We start from the raw sequence: 18,445 nt of genomic DNA on the forward strand, positions 1-18,445 counted from the left end.
AGATTGAAAATTAAGAAAAGAATAGATGGAAAATTTAAAAAAAAAAAAAATTAACAGTAAGGTGCAAATTGACTAATTTTGAAAGTTGATGGGGGAAATTGGCCAAATTAAAGTTGAGGGGAGAAATTGACTAATTATGAGAGTTGAAGGGGGAAATTGACCAAAATTAAAGTTGAGGGGGGAAATTGGCCAATGATCACAAGTTCAAAGGGGAAATTGATGAATACCTCTATATAATTTATGTCAGTACAATAAAAACTTCTATTTTATTTTATTTCCAAGTTTGATTTATGAAAATCTACACTTTCTTTATTTTACCGAAACCGGCGCTCCGAGAGCACCAAAAAACCCGATTGTAACAGAGTTAACTACTGCAACTGTACAACTCTTCCTTCCTTCCTTACCCGACCGACAGCTAACACCGATTCAGAAACGCATACTGGCTGCGGCAATGGAAGCTCTGAAATCTTCAATTCCAATCTTATCATTCTTCTTGTTGCTCTCACTCCATTCCGATTCTTTCATCCGCGCAGCTCTCGCCGACAGTGTCACTCCCGCCGAAGCCAAGCAGCTCCGGGACGAGGTAAATCCTCAATTCACCATCCATTTCTCGTAATTAGGGTTTAGGGAGATTGAAGCGGTTTCGGGACCGTTTGGTTGTAAAAACCCGATTTTCGGAACAATCCAGAGTTCAATTTGCAAAGGATTGGTGGTGTTTGCAATTTTTGAATTAATTGATTTGAGTGTATAATGATTTAATCTAAGTATAATGTAGTTCACCTAGCCAGTTGCTGAAAGTTTCGATTTTTAATTACTATTTGTAAAAGTTTGGATTTTGAGTTTGGAAGGTCACCCATGATTGCTTGTTAGTGTATTTTCTGGATCCTGAATCATAATCAGGACTTCTCATTTTTTTATAATTTTTTTCTGGTTTTTGGTGAACTTATTATTGTTATTATTTCTTACATTTTCTATTGTATAATGCTTGGCTACTCAAAGAATGACTACGAGTTCCTACTCAAAATTGTTCATTGTCAATTCACAGAACTTTGTATTTATGATTAGAACTGTTTATACTATAAATCACTTTATAAAGATCGCCTTTGCAAAAAATAAATTAAAACTTAGGTCTTTACAGTATGATTCACAATATGAACGGTTCTGATCATAAGCAGAAAGCTTTGTGATTCCAACACAAAGAGTTTTTAGTAGGCGTTCCTACTCATCCTTGAGTAGCTAAGCATTGTTCTTTTTTATTAGCCTTATGAATATCCACTTTGTAATCAGTTTGCTTCAATTTTACACATTTTTAACAACTTTCTCAATTCAGTCTTGCATTGCATTTGTATGCAAATAAAAAAGACACTAGAATCCTTTTTTCTTCGGATTCTCCCTTTGAGAATCTACATGTTAAGAATGTAGGATGTTATCCTTGTATTTTTATTGTGCTGTATCAAAGTAATAAATTGTGATTCTTTCTGTTAAATATTTTTGTGGTCCATGTCTAAAGAACACTAAAAGTTGGTGGGCTAACTTGTCATTTGTTGCAACTTACAATGTGGCGTTCTAACAATTTGGAAATATATATTTTCAATTGTAGGTCAGGGAAATGTTTTATCATGCATTCAATGGATATATGGATCATGCTTTTCCTCTGGATGAGTTAAGGCCTCATTCTTGTGCAGGTGAAGATTCGCTTGGTGGTTATGCCCTAACTTTGGTAATCCAAATCACAAATTCTCATTTTCCAATCTCTCTACTGCATATACTTTATTGTTTAAGACACTTGTGATGCTTCTGCTGAACCATTGTTGCAGATTGACTCCTTAGACACACTAGCTTTACTTGGTGATCGAGAACACTTTGCCGCCTCTGTTGAATGGATTGGTAAAACACTACAGTTTGATATAGTGAGTAGTATTTTTCTTTCCTTTTTTCCCTCTTCATTGGTAATCTGAACTCAGGATGCACAAGTGATGCTCATGTATAGGGGTTCACATTGAACTCCTTTTCTTTCTTTTGGAATAATTGGTTAGATTCTTCAAGTGTTTCCTTTTGTGGAATAATTAGTTAGCTCACTTGACAACAGGGCTTTTAGGTTGATGGGTTGTCTGGTTGAAATCAAAGGTTATCCCTAACTTTAATTAACACCACATAAGGCTGTTTTACATGATTTGAAATGTGGCAGTTGTTGACATGGTATGTATTTAATAACATACCATGACTCATGAGATACAGTGGCAGACTGTTCTCATTCTAATATGATGTGTTGCTCTTTTGATTTTTATTTAAATTCTCCTTTTTATATGTTGGTCTTCCCTAATTATGAAATTTGTTTCCTTATGACTCTTATCTAACTGTTATCATAAATTTATGTGTACTTTTACTATTGCATTGGTTGTAAATTAAATAATTCTAGATAGTAGACGACATTGTCAATCTAACTAGGGATCTTTGTACTGATGCAGAATAAGACGGTATCTGTTTTTGAGACTACCATCCGCGTCCTTGGGGGTTTACTCTCTGCACATCTTATAGCAAGTGATTATTCCACGGTACTAATTAGTTGCGTACTTCTATGTTTCAATCTTTCACCTTTTTATCACATCCATAAATCACCTTTTATATGCCATCAGTGAACAGTGTACAGTGCCCTTCTTTTTAAGGAAATACGAGTACACATTATTATACAAAGTTATAAACATAGGTAGGGGTTATAGAACTGGCAGTCACCTGGTCTGAGTAATGCTAATGAGTTATGAGAGAATTGGTTTGTGGCTGTTTTGTTTCTCTTTTGTTCGCTATTTCAAGAAGAACCAGCAATGAGTAGTTAGCAAGAAAATTTACCCGTCAGAAGGGATGGGAAATTCTGGGTTCATTGATATAATATTAAAAGTAAAACTGGGACCAACCTTAACTCTCTTGATTATCTATGATACTAAGTAAATGCCCGACTGCCTGCTCAGCATTAATGGCACCACTGTAAGATTAGTTTTTTAATTTCTTTTAGTGCTGATATGATGAATGTCTGCTATGAGCTCAATTTTGACTCTGGCTTAACTATGTTCCTACTTTCTAGGAGAAAGAAAGAAAACATATAAATATTAGAAGGATAAAATTGAAGAAAGGAGATGGTTTAGTTTGTAAGATTCGTATAGCGATATCACTTGTCTGATATTTCAAGAAAGGAGATGTTTTAGTTTGTAAGATACATATAGCAATATCACTTATCTGATTTTTCTATCAAAGTTTACTGGGGAGAAATTTGGTTATCTATTTTCATTTATAATCGGTTGGAGTGCAATGTCATAGAATGTATATATTTGAAGATCATTATTGAATTATTTCTACATCCGTCCATTTCAGGGCATGAAAATTCCAACCTATGACAATCAATTACTTACCTTAGCTGAGGATCTTGCCCGGAGATTGTTACCTGCATTTGATACTCCTTCAGGTATACTTACTGGATTATTCTTTTCATCTAGTACACACAAAACTCTGCAAGATTCTTTTGTCTGAACCTTCATTGTTTTGTAGTCTTTGTCATTCCCAATGTTTCAGAGGTTTGCTCAAAATATATGAATTTAGGAAAATGATGACATTTCTTTTGTAGAGATCCTGCAGGGAATACAATTATGAGTGCCTTTTATTTTTCTGTTAAAAATAGTAATAGATAAGATCATATGGAATGACAAGCCATATGTTTAAAAAACACTAATTGATTTTGGTATGGACAAGAAGGCTTAAAAGGGCATAACAAGCCATATGGGATGATTGTAACTAACTTGATTGAAAGCATGCTGTAGCTAACTAAATTATAAATGCATTATTTAAAGGTTCAATTGTCTACCGGACCTTGAATGTCAAACTTTTTGTTTCCAGTTGCAGAAGTGTATGAATAGTACTGGTATTTTGAATATCCTTATTAAACGGTCTTGTATTGCAGGAATTCCTTTTGGATCTGTCAATCTAATGCATGGAGTTGATGAACATGAAAGCAAGGCAAAGCCTCTCAACATTTTCTCTTTTATGTCCGATTTTCTTTACTCTTTCCTGTGTCTGTGACACTTTTTACAACAACTAATGAGTAGATCTGCCATTTTTTTTTTTCTTTTTTTTCTGGATAAGTAAGTTTGCCATGTTCATGCTGAAGTTTAAGTGAAGGTCTAAATTGTTAACCAAACTCAATTAATTTTGTTTATAAACCATCATCAAGACTAGTATTTATTTGTTAGTTTGGGCAAACGTTTTTAAATTTCAGTTTTAGTTTGTGTAGATAACATCGACAGCTGGTGGTGGGACCTTGACTTTGGAATTTGGAGTGCTCAGCCGTTTGACAAAAGATCCCAGTAAGTAGTAGCTACCTCTGAACCCTGGCTTCTAAGAAGCATGCTCTTGGGTTTCGCCTGTAGACCAAAATGCATTTTGCTCACTTTTACTTGCAATCTTGTTTGGTGTTGAAGTTGCAACTGTGACCTTTCTTTCTTATAATTCATCTTTAGAGCCAATATTTGAAGTACAGTGTTCTTTACCATCTTACATTCCATTATATTTCATCTCTGACTGGTCGGTTCCATTTTGTCTGTTTTTGGATTTCTTTCTCATTGAAGGGAGAGTTTACTTTTTTCCGTCTTATGGGGATTGCAGTTTTTGAACAAGTTACCAAGAATGCAGTGCGTGGACTTTGGGCGCGTCGTTCAAGGCTCAATTTAGTTGGTGCTCACATTAATGTTTTTACAGGTGAATGGACACAGAAGGTAACATTCCCTTTAACATGATTACTTTGCAAAACATGCAACTTTGAGTCAGTAGATGTAGTATCAAGATAAAAGGTTCTTAATCATCATACCGTATGGGAAAATCAGATATATAACTTAAGTTAATTCATCTGGAGTTTGAAAAGCTGACCGCAATAATAATAGTGGTTAATTTTACTTTGGCTTGAAACTGGGGCATTTATGTTGTGAATAACTCTACTTTAAGAAATAGAAGTTGGTATACACATTCGGGGTAGGCCTCACCTTACTATTTTAAACAACGTTGTATATCCTTGTTTTGATTTTATATTAATGATACTGATCAACCTTCTCCAATCGGCTATAGAGAAATAGAACTAACTAATCCTAAGGCAAAGTCGAGAAACTCAAGCTACTGTTATTGAACAACTTGCAGTCGATGGATTTAGAGTTAACTCACCCTTGCATTATCTCTACTACCACATTATTGATTTCGATGTTGTTAGTTTGACAGACCCTTAGGCCATCTTTTGGGGACCTGATATGATTGTACTGGACTAAACACACTAAGCCGATGCTTCTGGGATATCCATTATTACTAAGTGGGATTGGTCATCCTACTAACTTGGGATTGTGAACCTGCAAGGATCCCACTGTCCCATTAAATTGCCTAAATTGTGTCCCAAATGCATAACTGGGGTTCTTATCCTATCTGAATGTCTAGTCTGACCATCGAAAGGCCTGAATTAGATGTATTTATAGGGTAGTTAGTAGTTTATTCTTTTTTGTCACTTTTTTATGATGTGTTGGTATTTTCTTTTTTCTTTAGATTTCTGTGCCGGCATCAAGCACTCTTCTCTGCTATGTTCTTCGTGAGCATTACCTATACTTACGTTTCTCTGCTTCTATGCAGGATGCTGGAATAGGAACTAGTATTGACTCTTTCTATGAGTATCTTCTAAAGGTGTGTAACTTCACTTGGAAAGGTGAAACTTTTCTGTAGCTATTACATTTATATTTTTGAAATGGGCATTAGCACATTTTCAGTCACTAGGTCGATACTTGATATCCTTATGTCAGGACTGATTACAAAAGCTCCTGGAAGTTAAATTGGAAAGATAAGGTAACTAGGACTAAAAAGTTGCGGTGCTAGTTTTGGTATTTTTTGGGGTTGAGAGGGAGACATGAGACAAGGTAATCACTGTGATTGTTGGAAGACAATGCATTCTTGTTAATGTAAATTAGTGTTGAGAATGAGTCCCACATTGATGCGAGGAGGGACTTTGCATGGGCTTATAAGAGGTTGGGCTACTCCCATATTGCCAATTGGTTTTATGGTGGAACCTCAACTTTCTTCATGGTATCAGAGCCAGGTTGTCCCACGTGTGAAGCCAAACGGCCACACACCCTCCACATCATCCCGTTGTGTTGTCCACGTGTTAGGCTTGAAAATTTCGCCACACGTGAGGGGGCGTGTTGAGAATGAGTCCCACATTGATGGGAGGAGGGACTTTGCATGGGCTTATAAGAGGTTGGGCTACTCCCCATATTGCCAATTGGTTTTATGGTGGAACCTCAACTTTCTTCAGTTTTGTGGTTTTGATTACAGGGAGCTTTGACTTGTCATTTTCAATAGTTTGGTGTAGCCCCTTAGGACCTTTACAATAAGTGATGTTGAGGAGTCCTTGTTTTTTATTGTTATTTTAGCAGGAAAACCGTAGTCCCCCTTCCTAGTTTTTTCTAAGCCTTGATTTGGTGGTTATGCCTTTGTAGACTCGTATGTTTTTATTTTATATTGGGTTTACATGGTTTTTGTGTATTCATGGCTTTTTTTTTTTTTTTTTTTTTTCCTACTATCATTGTTTACCATTCCAGGCTTATTTATTGTTTGGAGATGAAGAGTATCTTTTCATATTTCAAGAAGCTTATGCTGCTGCTATGCACCATCTTTACAATGATCCTTGGTAAATGCTGTAACTATTTTAATTTCTCTATAGGTTTTTATTCTCCTTAACTTAATAGCACGCCAATTTTACCTATGCTTGTAGGTATGTAGAGGTAAATATGGATTCTGCTGCTGTTGTCTGGCCATTATTTAACAGTTTGCAAGCATTCTGGCCCGGACTTCAGGTTTGTAACATGTTGTTAAAGATTTAACATTTCTACAGTGGAGACTGGATAATTCAAAATTGCCCATTAGGTTTCAGTGAGACTGATTACCTTATATTTTGGAAGGTTTTAGCTGGAGATATTGATCCTGCTATTCGAACTCATACTGCCTTCTTTAGTGTGTGGAAAAGATATGGTTTTACTCCGGAGGGCTTTAATCTTGCTACGCTCAGTGTGCAGGTACCATAATAATGTTTTTTCCCCTATCCTACTACCAATTTTGTCATTCTTATTTTACTAATAGTACTGTGAATAGGAGCTTGCTTGTGTCTTTATGAATGATTTGATGCATCTAATTAAAAACCATTTTTCATAAGTGAAAACTATATAGCTGTATTTTGGGGTATGTTAGGTAAAATTTTTCGTAAGGTTATCAGCACTTGTGGTCTGCCTTTGATTTGTGAATGGTTAGGTAAAAATTTCCAAAGTTCTCTTCTTATCCCACAGGCAATATTAGATGGTCAGACAGGTTGTAGTTTGAGGCGTGAACTTTTGGCCTGGTTAAGCCTCTGGTGTATGGAGCTGTTATATGAATTCACGAATAGTAGGCAGTCCATGAATATTTCTAGACCAGTGTCCCTATTAACAAATTAATTAAACTTAGCTTCTCTGGTAGCACATCCGTCCTTTCTCACTCTCTCAGTTTTTTGTTTCATATTTTTATTGTTTTGACTTTCTTGGAATTATTTTCTCAATCAATAATTCTCTCTATAGTATGGATTTTAAATTTCACTTTACTATATCAACTCCATTTGTAATATTTAAGTCTACATTTGTTTTTAGCATGGACAAAGAAGTTATCCACTGCGTCCAGAATTAATGGAGAGCACATATTGGCTCTATAAGGCAACTAGAGATCCAAAGTAAGTTCAGAAATACTTCTAATTTTGGGACCCTTTTTCAGGTTTTGTTATAAAGGGAATATGGAAAAAAGGACATTTACGTTAGTTTAAAGAAAAGGACACTTCAGTATAGGCTTTAGTCATCTTTTGTATTTCTTTGTAGGTATCTTGATGCTGGACGAGACATGATTGCCAGCTTGCAGCACAGTGCACGATGCCCCTGTGGATATTGTCATATATCAGATGTTGAGTTCCACAAGCAGGAAGATCACATGGAGAGCTTTTTCCTGGCAGAAACGGTAAGAACTTTGAAGTCAAATGTTTTTTTTTTCTTCATGTAGTCTCTCAGTAGAGTAAGATTATTATTGATAAATATCCATCTGATGGTAGTGGGTTAATTGGGAGTTGAGAGTCTTGGTTACTCTTTATCCTGGCTGCTGCTACTAGCATCACTGTATCGTGTTCGATTTTTACATTCATTTATCTTTCTTTTGTTTTCTTTTTCATCTTCTATTACACGATATTAACAACCTGTAGTATAATTAGGTTAAATACCTGTGGCTTCTTTTTGATTTGGCTGTGGGACCAGATAACCTTGTTGAAAATGGGCCATACATGTAAGTTCTGCACATTCCTTTCATGATGCTTCAGTGCGGGAACTTATCTCAATAAAAGAGCTAAGATATCTATATTTTCCATATCTGGTGAAAATGTCTCATATTTGCCTTGTTTGGTGAAAATGTTTACATTTGCAGGTACATATTTAGTACCGAAGGCCACTTATTGCCTGCAACCCCTGAAATAGCTCTTGTGCAGGAACATTGTTCATATTTTGGGGCTTATTGTAACACTGGCAACATTAGAAATGAATCTCAAGCTTCCGATGTTCCAAGTAATTCTCAAGAAACTTATGATGGTAGCTTATATGGAAGGGTCCGCAATGGAATTCCTTCAGACTCGTCTTTGTCGGATTCTACCTCTATATCAGGATTGATAAAAGTGAGAATTGCATACCAGGCGTTTCTCTTCTTGAATCTATTATGCCTGTCTTACTGGATTTTAGTTCGTGCTCGCTCTGCAGACTTTTCTTTTTTAATGTGCTTGTGGCTCTTATAAAATGAAGCCCTGTTTTTGTTAAATTTAGTGGGATGAAGAACTGGGGTATTTTTGGAATTATAGCAAAGTTAAATGTTTCTAATTGGAAACTAAAAACTACAGAAAATACATAATTAAATTTTTTTTGTTTGGGTAGTAATAGTATCACTTTGAAGTCAGACTGAAAATTTCTCTCTGTGCAGGGGGTTTGCCAAGGACTAACTCATGGGCAGAGATTTGGTATATCATATGTGTCCTCAAGCCGCAAAGCTCCTGAGAAGTCCAGAAACCAAAGACAATCGAACGTTGCTGAGAGCCAGTCAGTGATGATTGTCGGAAGCCAAACTTCTGATTATTCATCATCAGATAACAAGAATTACCATGAGAAATCTCTGGAATCAAGTGACGGAAGACCAGGGAGGAATACACCTCAAAAATCATGACAGCGCTGTTTTATTCAACTGAACTTGTTTGTAGCCTCGTAATAATCACAATCTCAGCTGCTTCAGTGATTCTTAAGTTCTACAAATTGTTCATTGACAAACAGGGGGATTCTGGTAAAGGGGCTGGTATGTCCAACTTGTTCATTCTGTTATCTAGAAGCCTGGAACTGCTTGAGATTCTCAACTTCGGACTTCATGTAAATTACCCGGAAATTGCTTACAGATAAAACATGGTGCTCACGGGTGGAAACATGAACAATGAAGTTATGTCGAAGATCTGCCTTGCTGGTTCTACTGCCCCTGATACCCGGACACTGGCATGTGGTCACTTGCTAGGTTCATGTAACTCGGCGTATTGTAGCATAACTTATGTACATTTTCATTTTCTTTCTGGTAGGTCTCAAAAGTTTGTTTTTGAAACGGGGGGTCATCAGCTTCGGTATGAATAGGAATTCAGATATTCTTGAAGAAGGGGAAGGAGTTGGACATTTTCGCTCATGGAATTTATGTCAGAGGACTGAATATAGTGAGATACCTTAGTTTTACATGTATTCTAAATACAAACACAGATGAGAGGCTTACATGGAGTTGCAGCTGATTCTTTGTTGGCTTATGCCCGTTTGGTGGAGGATTGGCGACCTTGAGGTCAAGGTTTTTTGAAGAATTATAAGTTGTTTTGAATCCCATTATCTACTCTTTTACGGTTTTCAATATCGATTGTTTGAACTCCAATGGCATTGTAGCTCAAGTGGTTAAGAGCGTGCACACATGCTACTCGTGGTCTTGCATTTTGTTCCTCCTACGTATACCCCGGGGGTCCTCCTTTCTATCATTTGAACTGTGTTTCTACGGAGTGTAGTTATATATAGGTAATTAATTTTGTTCCCCAATTAGAGTACAAATAAACCACTTCCAAAATGACTAAATTCGTATGGGAAAAATAAGAAAAAAGTACTTAAGAAGAGGTTAATTAACTGACGACACTCGAGTGCAGATTTAGGTTGGAGTAATTTAGATTATGGTCTTGTAATCAATCCAGTGGCCCCAATGCACAAGGCCCATTATTCATTTTCCCAGCTGGCCATTAATCTTAAATACTTTATGTGACCGTTACAAGTTAGAATTTCTTCCTCCCATTTGGCGCCATGAAATGAATCACTCGCTTCTGAAACTTGTACACAAATGCCAAACTCTCAGACCACTGAAATCCATCCATGCCCATCTCCTAGTCACCGGTTCGTTCCTCTCGTCCCACCTTATCCTCAACAAGCTCCTCAGGTTGTACTCTCACTTTGGAGCTATCGACTATGCCCGCAAGCTGTTCGATGAAATTACTCAACCAAATTCCTTTCTTTGGACTGCCTTGATTCATGGGCATGTCGAGAATCGTAGATATGAAGAAGCTTTGTCTCTGTTTTCCCAAATGCATGGTGAGTCCGTTGGGCCATTGAATTTTACTTTTGCATCCGTTCTCAAGGCTTTAGCTAGGCAGAGTAGAGTTCAAGATGGGGAAGCAATTTATGGGTTTGTCTTGAAATTTGGATTCGGTTCTGACTTGACCGTTCAAAATGCGGTAATTGACTTGTTTATGAGATGTGGCAAAGTTGATGTCGCTAGGGGTGTATTTGACCAGATGAATGAAAAAGATGTGGTTTCTTGGAATTCGATGATTTCAGGCTATGGAGGTAATGGTAGAGTTGATGTTGCGAGGGAGCTTTTTGATTGGATGCCTGAGAGGAATATAGTTTCATGGACAAGCATGATATGTGGATGTGTGAAGTCTGGGGACATGGCGGAGGCAAGGTTTCTTTTTGAGAAAATGGCAACCAAAGACTTGGTGTCATGGAATGTGATGATTTCTGGGTACACCGATGCCGGTGAAATTGGTAATGCTCTCTCTTTATTTGAAGCAATGCCAATCCGTGAGGTTGGGACTTGGAATCTGATGATTTCGGGGTTATGTAAAGCAGGGGATATCAAACTTGCAGAAGACTTCTTCAATATTATGCTAAATAAGAATGTTGCTTCGTGGACTATCATGATGGATGGTTATATAAAATCTGGCAATATTACTAGTGCGAGGAGCTTATTTGATCAGATGCCCGAGAAGAATTTGGTTTCGTGGTCTACCATAATTGCGGGTTATGCGCAAAATGGGGAGCCTCGCAGAGCTTTGGAGATGTATAAACACTTCAAGGAGCTAGGAGTTGGACCAGATGAGACTTTTGTATTGGGAATCATCTCGGCTTGCTCACAATTAGGAGTTCTTGGTACAGCAGAATCCATTGCGGGTGATTTTTTGGGACAATCAACTCTGTCGAATCTGCAAGTGGTCACTAGTTTGATAGACATGTACGCAAAATGTGGGAGCATTGAAAGGGCTGTACAAATATTTGAAATGGCCCGAAAAAAGGATTTGCTTTGTTATAGCACCATGATTTCAGCCTTTGCCAACCATGGACTGGGTCAAGATGCCATTTCTTTGTTTGAGGAGATGAAGAGGGAAGGCATAAAACCAGATGGCATATGTTTTCTTAGCGTTCTGAGTGCTTGTAACCATGCTGGTCTAGTCACTGAGGGCAGGAGGTACTTTAAACAAATGACATTTGAACATGGAATTCATCCTTCTGTGAAACACTATGCATGTGTTGTTGACCTTCTTGGTCGTGGCGGATGCCTCAGAGAAGCGTACAAGCTTATATGTAAGATGCCATTTGCAGCTCCTTCAGCTGTATGGGGCGCTTTACTTGCAGCGTGCAGGGTCCATCGCAATGTCCAACTGGCTGAAGTTGCCGCAGCCGAATTATTCAAGATTGAGCCAGACAATTCTGGCAATTATATTCTGTTATCCAATACCTATGCTGCTGCAGGAATGTGGGATGGCGTGGCAAAAGTAAGAGCGTTGATTAGAGAGCATGGGGTTAGAAAGAATAGAGGGTCGAGCTGGATTGAGTTGGGATGTGAAATCCACGAGTTTGTTATGGGAGATATGTCACATTTTGGTTCAGAAAGGATATACCTTGTACTGGATTTGCTTAGGGAAGATATGAAGCTTCTAGGTTATTTAATGGACAACGAACAGAAAGCAGAATTGTCAAGCTCTGGAAACCATACACAGGTTCAGTAGTTCGATAACAGTATGTTCCGCTGCCGCAATTCGAACCTTGTTGAGCAAATACACATTCCAAGTTTATTTTTGCTTTTGACAATTTAATTTAAATCTTCGCTATTCGTCTATTATAGCAACGATAATTGAGTAAAAATGAAAAGCTTTATCGTTGTAGTCTAGATTTGGAACACAAGTCCATAAATTGTTCCAACGTCGTAAAATGCCCTTTAGAAGCGATTACTGGGAGGAGTTCTGCTAACATATTGCCCAAGTAAAACACTTGTTTGGGTGGGGACTGGAGAGTTGAAACTGGGGCAAACCATGAATTTTATGAACTAAACTCCCTACACACACGAAAAGCCTGTTTTGAATCACGCGTTATCCGCTTGATTCAATAATAACATCTTTACCTAAGCCCCTTAGGTTAATAGGGTGCCCCACCTTTATGAGTGGGGTAGCAAACAAAAAAAAGGAAAAGAAAAGAAGAACATTTTACACATGCGCAACGCTTTTCTTTAATGAGGTAATTTATTTGGTCACAAATTATTCTCAGTGTTAGGATTGAGTCAATCAATATTATAGGTCAATGAATAGAAATTTTAGCAAATGATATTGATGCTAGCCGGAGAAAAAAATTGTTTTTATTGAAGAGGATAATTGGTTTTAGCATATGTATGTTTTAATTTGAAATGGATACATTTTACTAGGCACTGCAATTATTTATTTTTATTTTTATTGTACTCATGTCTAATTAAACGTATCCATACCAAATTAAAACATACATATGCTAAAAGCAATACAATCTAAAATTGAAATTGTACAGCCAATACGCAAGAAAAGTAGAATAATGTCACATTATGAGCACGAAATGTGCAGAAACAAATGGAACATAAAATTACAAGCAAAAATTAAACTACAAGATGGAGTACTTATATAGTGCCTCCAGTTGTCAAATTGTTTGAGGAAGAAGTCTTTGTCTTAACCATGAAGTTCATAACATTCCTGAAAGCTGTTGACATATATTGAAATCCAAAGGTCCAATATTATTAATATAATATATGCATTCTAGATCCACAATGACTTAGACTTGTTTGGAAGTGTTTTTAGAACGACATGAAACCGTTTTTGGTGAAAAAAGTTTTGAAATCAATCCTTGTAAAATCCAAGTGGTTCCTAAAAAAGCCCTTTAAATGCCAAGATTAATTTCATTAAAAACGCTTTTAGTTATTTTAAAAGTATTTCCAAACAAGTCATAGAATTCAGAAGTAGACCCAAGTTTGCATTAATCCCCTCTCGCCGTTGATAAACAAAAATTCATGATAGGGAAAACCAACTTCACCCAACGAAACCACTTCTGAATTAATCAAATGAAAAGAAAGCCACAATTATAGTACGCAAATTAAAGAATACTAAAATGTAGCACAGTAAGATGAAAACTCACAGAAAAAGCATGAAACAAACTAATATAAGATAAGCTACCTACCTCCAAGTTAGCCTAATCTCTTCGACCTTTTCATCTATCGCTCTAGTTACTGACTCTAATTCTCTACGTATAGCAATATAGGAGCCAATAATATGCTTGCAAAAAAATGGAAATCCCTCCCTGAACAGCAGTCCATGCATGAAGAAAGCAATAATCTCACCGACTGGAATTTTGTCTTCTTTTTTCTTGAAAGTTTCTTCCTGAAAAATGATCCTTTTCTTTCTTTTTTGAGAAAATTCCCATTGGATTGGTTGAGCAAAAACGAAAATACTATACTAGTTAGGTTTTAGGGCCACGGCCTAGTATCTGGTATATATTTCTCAGGGTTTGGTTCACATCATGAGATAATTACACAAATGATGAAGTGATTTACTATAGTTAGAAGACTAGAAAATGATAAATCTCCGATTAATACAAGACTACATGTTTATCCAAAGAGTTCCACTTTTCTATGAGATGTGCGTTCGATGTGAAACCCCTTCGATTTTAGTGCTACACTTACCGTTTATTTGTATCATCTCTATTACTGGATTTGTGTGGGTTAACGAAAACTATATGCTTGTAATAATATTATGTTAGAAAGTTCTCTTACAAGTTTGAACCACAGTTTCTTTTTATACTATCCTGCCGTAATAATCTCTTATCTTTGCTTGTGGATATAACTTAAATTTGCAATATATGTAATTAGGGAAATTAGGCGGAAGAATTTGGGCAACTACTAGGATGATGGAGGTCACCACAAGAATAATCCGGAGCAAAAGGGAATCAAGGGGTGGAAATAATCAAATATGTGCATAAGTAGATCAAGGTTGTTTGAAAATCATTTCCGTAGTCTAATATTGGTTTAAATCTTACATGAGAGTAGGGTTGGTTACTTTATTTTAATTTTGTTTCCGCTGATATATTAAGTATGAGTTCTGGATGTATTTCGGGATAAGAGCATGATAATGTTTCAGAATATGAGTAATCTGTGTAGGCTTGTAGTATTTATCAGACATATCTAATTTAGTATTGGATACATCTTTCACACTAACACTAAGATAAACTAAAGTCAGCATTAACATGTTTTAATGAAAATGGTAACATGGAATGTGCGACAATTCGAATAAAAATAAAATAAAAAGGGAAGGTTAAAATTTTTTGAAACATACGAAATCTAAAATATAATTAAAGTTGTAATGCTTCAATAAAGGTGACTTTGTTATTAAATTGCATCTAATATAAACAAAGAATGTAAAGCAGTCAGATGCATCCCCTGCTAATGACCAAGTACTGATACACATATAGTTAATACAATATTTACGTAGTTCCAAAATAATTTTCTTTTCCTGTTAAGATTTCCAGACAAAAAGAGACAGTTTTATGAATTTACTCAATCACCGACTTTGCTGACATGTTTTGGTAATTAGGGTTTAGATTTGTAGACAGCCATATCTTAAAAGGCCAGGAGAAAAGGTAATCCATTTTCCACACTTCCAACATCATGAGCCATGTGCATATTGGGAGTACTATTCCCAATATGACTTGGTAAGTTTGCCTTGCTCATATACTGGGTTGAAAGACGAGTTGTTCTTAATTTCATTATATTAAGTTTGCCTTGCTCATATACTGGGTTGAAAGACGAGTTGTTCTTAATTTCATTATATTAGTTGGAGGGAGAATCGAACTCAGAATCTTAGGTACAAGGGTGAATGTTCATAATCAATTGATCTCTAGGCTATTTATGGTGTGCAAGAAAAACATGAAATCTAAATTTCAGCATCTTTGGATGACCAAACAAGGAGCAATTTGTGGTTATTCAAACTCTTATTGAGCTGACTGCTTTTCCATTCTCTTAAATGATTTGCATCCCAAGTCTTATGGATCAATATTACGAGAATATCTACCGAACAAATTAAAAAATTTGTTCTTCTATACAGCCTTAAAATCTGCTTGATCATGTCCAGGAAGTTCTTGGTAGATTGAAATTTATGGTTGCTTGTGATCAAAATATAATTAATAGATAGGATAAGATGCATCAATAGCCCTTCAAAGATTTTGCTGCACCCTAGCTATCCCGAACATCCAAATCTGTTATAACGGCAAAATCTTTACGCAGTTGTCAATTTGATCATGTTTAAGGAGTGGAATGGAATCGAACAGTGAAACTATTGCACATATCTAGAAATCTTTTTCAACTTGTATTACAAGAAAAGAGTACAAAATCTGCATGCAGTCTACCCACATATACACTCAAAATGTAGCTTTTTATTATATATCCATACCAAATATCAAAAGTACATAATTCATAACCCAAACATGAAACATGCCATATTTTGTTCATTTTTGAACAATCTATTTGGAACCAAAATCCCTCTCTGTATGCAGTTTGGTTTGACTGAATCATCAGAAACAACACGATATAGCATCGACCAAAGATGCACTCATACCGCAAACAAATCTTGCTACCCAAACTTTGTGGAATAAATCTGTAATTACTTCAGTAGATTATCTTCTGCTTCTGTCTACAATCCCAATCAAATCCAGAGAAGAAATGTCAGTAATTGAGGACAATAAGATCTGAATATCTTTAGTTTGTCGATAACCCAAGCTGTGAGATTAATTTTCTCTCCATATCATGAGATCTAGAGAGAGATGATCTATCTTTTCTTCTCCCTTGCTCTTATGGGTTGACCTGTCTTTTTCATACACCACACCCCAAGCCTCTGGCTTCTGACCCTTTCATGATTCTCAACTTCTTGCAGGATGACATGAACATACTGTAATAGCAACAGAAGACTTGTGAGTACGTATATCGATATACAGAAAGATATATATAGTGAGAGAGAGAAAGAGAGAGAACTTACTCCCATGGAACATCTCCAACCAGCATCCAATCACCATCTTTGTCCTCATAAGTAGGTGCATATTCTGATCCTTTGTAGCCTTCCCTCTCTGAGTATTGGCCTATAGTAAACTTAAACATGACTTCTAAGGCCTTGAGGAGTTCTGGGTAGCATTTGTAAACCCTAAGGTCAATCTTTCTGAGGTAAGGTGCTCCATCCATGCTTACTTTCACATAAATCCCAGCAACAGTTTCAGCCTCAGTATTCTTATTTACCTGGAGGCTGTTCTTCCTATAAGATCTGATTGGTGGCCACCCCACTATTTGTTCCCTGTCATACCAACACATCAAAACTTATGAGTACAACTCAAATATGTAGTTCATACTATATATTTCTTATAATATAAATTCATTTCAACAAGATCAATCGATAAAATGGCTTACTTTGCAGGAGGAGCAGTTCCCTTTTGGGCATTTTTAGCATCAGGGTTTCCTTCTTCATTTTTTAAATCAGCTGGCGGTGATCTCTTCTTGGTTTGATTAGGAAGGTCACTAATTTCATCTCTCCCTGGCAACCCTAGTGTCAGCTCTGTTGCCTTGAGGTTGAGATCATTCTCATGAGCCTTGCCTTCCATTTTTCCCAACAATCTTCGACTGAAAAGAAAAAACGAATTCTTGAACCTCAAGAAACAAAATCCGGTAATCTGCTCTAGCAAAACCCAAAAGAACCAAGTTCTTCTTTCTGGTTGAGGCAAAATTTTCCCTTTCTTTTTTTCTTCCCCCTTCTTTTTTTTTTTTTTTTTTTTTTTTTTCTCTCTTTCTGCTACGGAGAGGTTTGAGAAATGTGTATGATTTGTGGGATGTGGGAATGCAAGGTGTGTGTTGTACTTTATAGATATGATTGAAGGAAGAAGCGGGAGTTGTGCAGTATGCCTTAAATTTGTTTTTGTTTAATTTGTTACTCTCTCTCTCTCTCTCTCTCTCTCTCATTTGCATGAATTACGGACAAAGGAAAGCTAAGCTGTCGGTAGCAATAGCAGCACCTTTGAGGCATTTTGCCTCGGCGTTTGGGCGACAAGAGTTGGACAAGCTCAGCCAACCCCTATGCAAAATTATGAACTCAAAAGGACGGTCAAGGTGCGTTGGGGGATCGTGGGATGCAATCTGGACTTTTAATGGTAAGGGAAGAGTTGGGGGGAGCATTCCCATGTGAAATGGGACCACATGGATGTTTGGCAAGAGCATTTGCATCACCATGTGAGTCTAAACTTTGGCACTTTCCTTTTTTAATTTTTTTTTATAATAAAATTTGAGTTTATTTCTTTATTTATATAATTAAAAAATTAAAAAAAATATTATATATGACCTGATATAACTTACGGGAAAGAACATTCAAACTGCAATGTAAAGAAAAAACACAGAAAAATACACTGCTCTAACTAATTTATCTAAACCTGAATAAATTGAGTTAAAAAGTCTAACTCTACTCTTACGATAAATCACATCACAACTAGTTCTTCACTTTGCGTAGACTTTATCCTTCCCAATTTTTATTTCTATCTACAAAAGATTATTCTGCTTGGTCTTTTTTTGTTTTTTGTTTTTTTTGTTTTTTTCTGTAATTTCATTGTATTCAATATTTAGTGTAGATAAGTAAGTGGCTCTTTATCACAGTAGTGGAAATGTATTGTGTCATTGCATGACGGTGTGAGTTTGAACACTGTCGATGGTTAATCCAACA

The 18,445-nt window shown here is 36.4% G+C and overlaps 3 protein-coding genes across 4 annotated transcripts; 2 read left to right on the top strand and 1 right to left on the bottom strand.

Moving 5' to 3' along the window:
- Window positions 1-287: 287 nt before the first annotated feature.
- Window positions 288-9,999, top strand: LOC137731456 (Glycosyl hydrolase family 47 protein). Of its 2 annotated transcripts, XR_011068264.2 has the most exons (18): window positions 305-583; window positions 1,601-1,720; window positions 1,818-1,910; window positions 2,469-2,555; window positions 3,367-3,457; window positions 3,950-4,005; window positions 4,280-4,352; window positions 4,651-4,760; window positions 5,653-5,703; window positions 6,615-6,703; window positions 6,788-6,869; window positions 6,975-7,088; window positions 7,692-7,771; window positions 7,914-8,049; window positions 8,297-8,367; window positions 8,506-8,749; window positions 9,049-9,414; window positions 9,512-9,999. XR_011068264.2 is itself a non-coding variant. In XM_068470564.2 (17 exons), exons 1-17 carry the CDS (start codon window positions 452-454, stop codon window positions 9,286-9,288), a joined length of 1,869 nt encoding a protein of 622 aa, XP_068326665.2. In that variant the 5' UTR covers window positions 288-451; the 3' UTR covers window positions 9,289-9,999. The 2 variants fall into 2 exon arrangements, 1 of the variants encoding a protein (XP_068326665.2); XM_068470564.2 differs by having other exon boundaries at window positions 288-583; window positions 9,049-9,999.
- Window positions 10,000-10,186: 187 nt separating this feature from the next.
- LOC137732444 (pentatricopeptide repeat-containing protein At5g56310-like) lies at window positions 10,187-12,576 on the top strand. Its single transcript, XM_068471751.2, has one exon. The coding sequence runs from the start codon at window positions 10,439-10,441 to the stop codon at window positions 12,413-12,415; it is 1,977 nt and encodes a 658-aa protein (XP_068327852.2). The 5' UTR covers window positions 10,187-10,438; the 3' UTR covers window positions 12,416-12,576.
- A 3,461-nt stretch (window positions 12,577-16,037) lies between these two features.
- Window positions 16,038-17,855, bottom strand: LOC137731970 (auxin-induced protein 22D). The gene is made up of 3 exons (XM_068471241.2): window positions 17,149-17,855; window positions 16,727-17,035; window positions 16,038-16,639 (listed from the first exon to the last, which is right to left on the bottom strand). The coding sequence occupies exons 1-3, from the start codon at window positions 17,337-17,339 to the stop codon at window positions 16,564-16,566; spliced, it is 576 nt and encodes a 191-aa protein (XP_068327342.2). The 5' UTR covers window positions 17,340-17,855; the 3' UTR covers window positions 16,038-16,563.
- Between the last annotated feature and the right edge of the window lie 590 nt (window positions 17,856-18,445).

Source organism: Pyrus communis, chromosome 16 (genome assembly GCF_041283825.1).
Source record: "Pyrus communis isolate YQ-2024b chromosome 16, ASM4128382v1, whole genome shotgun sequence".
Classification (NCBI taxonomy): Eukaryota; Viridiplantae; Streptophyta; class Magnoliopsida; order Rosales; family Rosaceae; genus Pyrus; species Pyrus communis.

Coding starts and splice junctions, on each gene's coding strand:
- LOC137731456 (XM_068470564.2), top strand. CDS start 452: ATGGAAGCTCTGAAATCTTCAATTCCAATCTTATCATTCTTCTTGTTG. Junction 6,704..6,787: donor CATCTTTACAATGATCCTTG/GTAAATGCTGTA, acceptor CTATGCTTGTAG/GTATGTAGAGGTAAATATGG. Junction 7,089..7,691: donor TTGCTACGCTCAGTGTGCAG/GTACCATAATAA, acceptor ATTTGTTTTTAG/CATGGACAAAGAAGTTATCC.
- LOC137732444 (XM_068471751.2), top strand. CDS start 10,439: ATGAATCACTCGCTTCTGAAACTTGTACACAAATGCCAAACTCTCAGA.
- LOC137731970 (XM_068471241.2), bottom strand. CDS start 17,339: ATGGAAGGCAAGGCTCATGAGAATGATCTCAACCTCAAGGCAACAGAG. Junction 17,036..17,148: donor GGAACTGCTCCTCCTGCAAA/GTAAGCCATTTT, acceptor TTGGTATGACAG/GGAACAAATAGTGGGGTGGC. Junction 16,640..16,726: donor GTTGGAGATGTTCCATGGGA/GTAAGTTCTCTC, acceptor TTGCTATTACAG/TATGTTCATGTCATCCTGCA.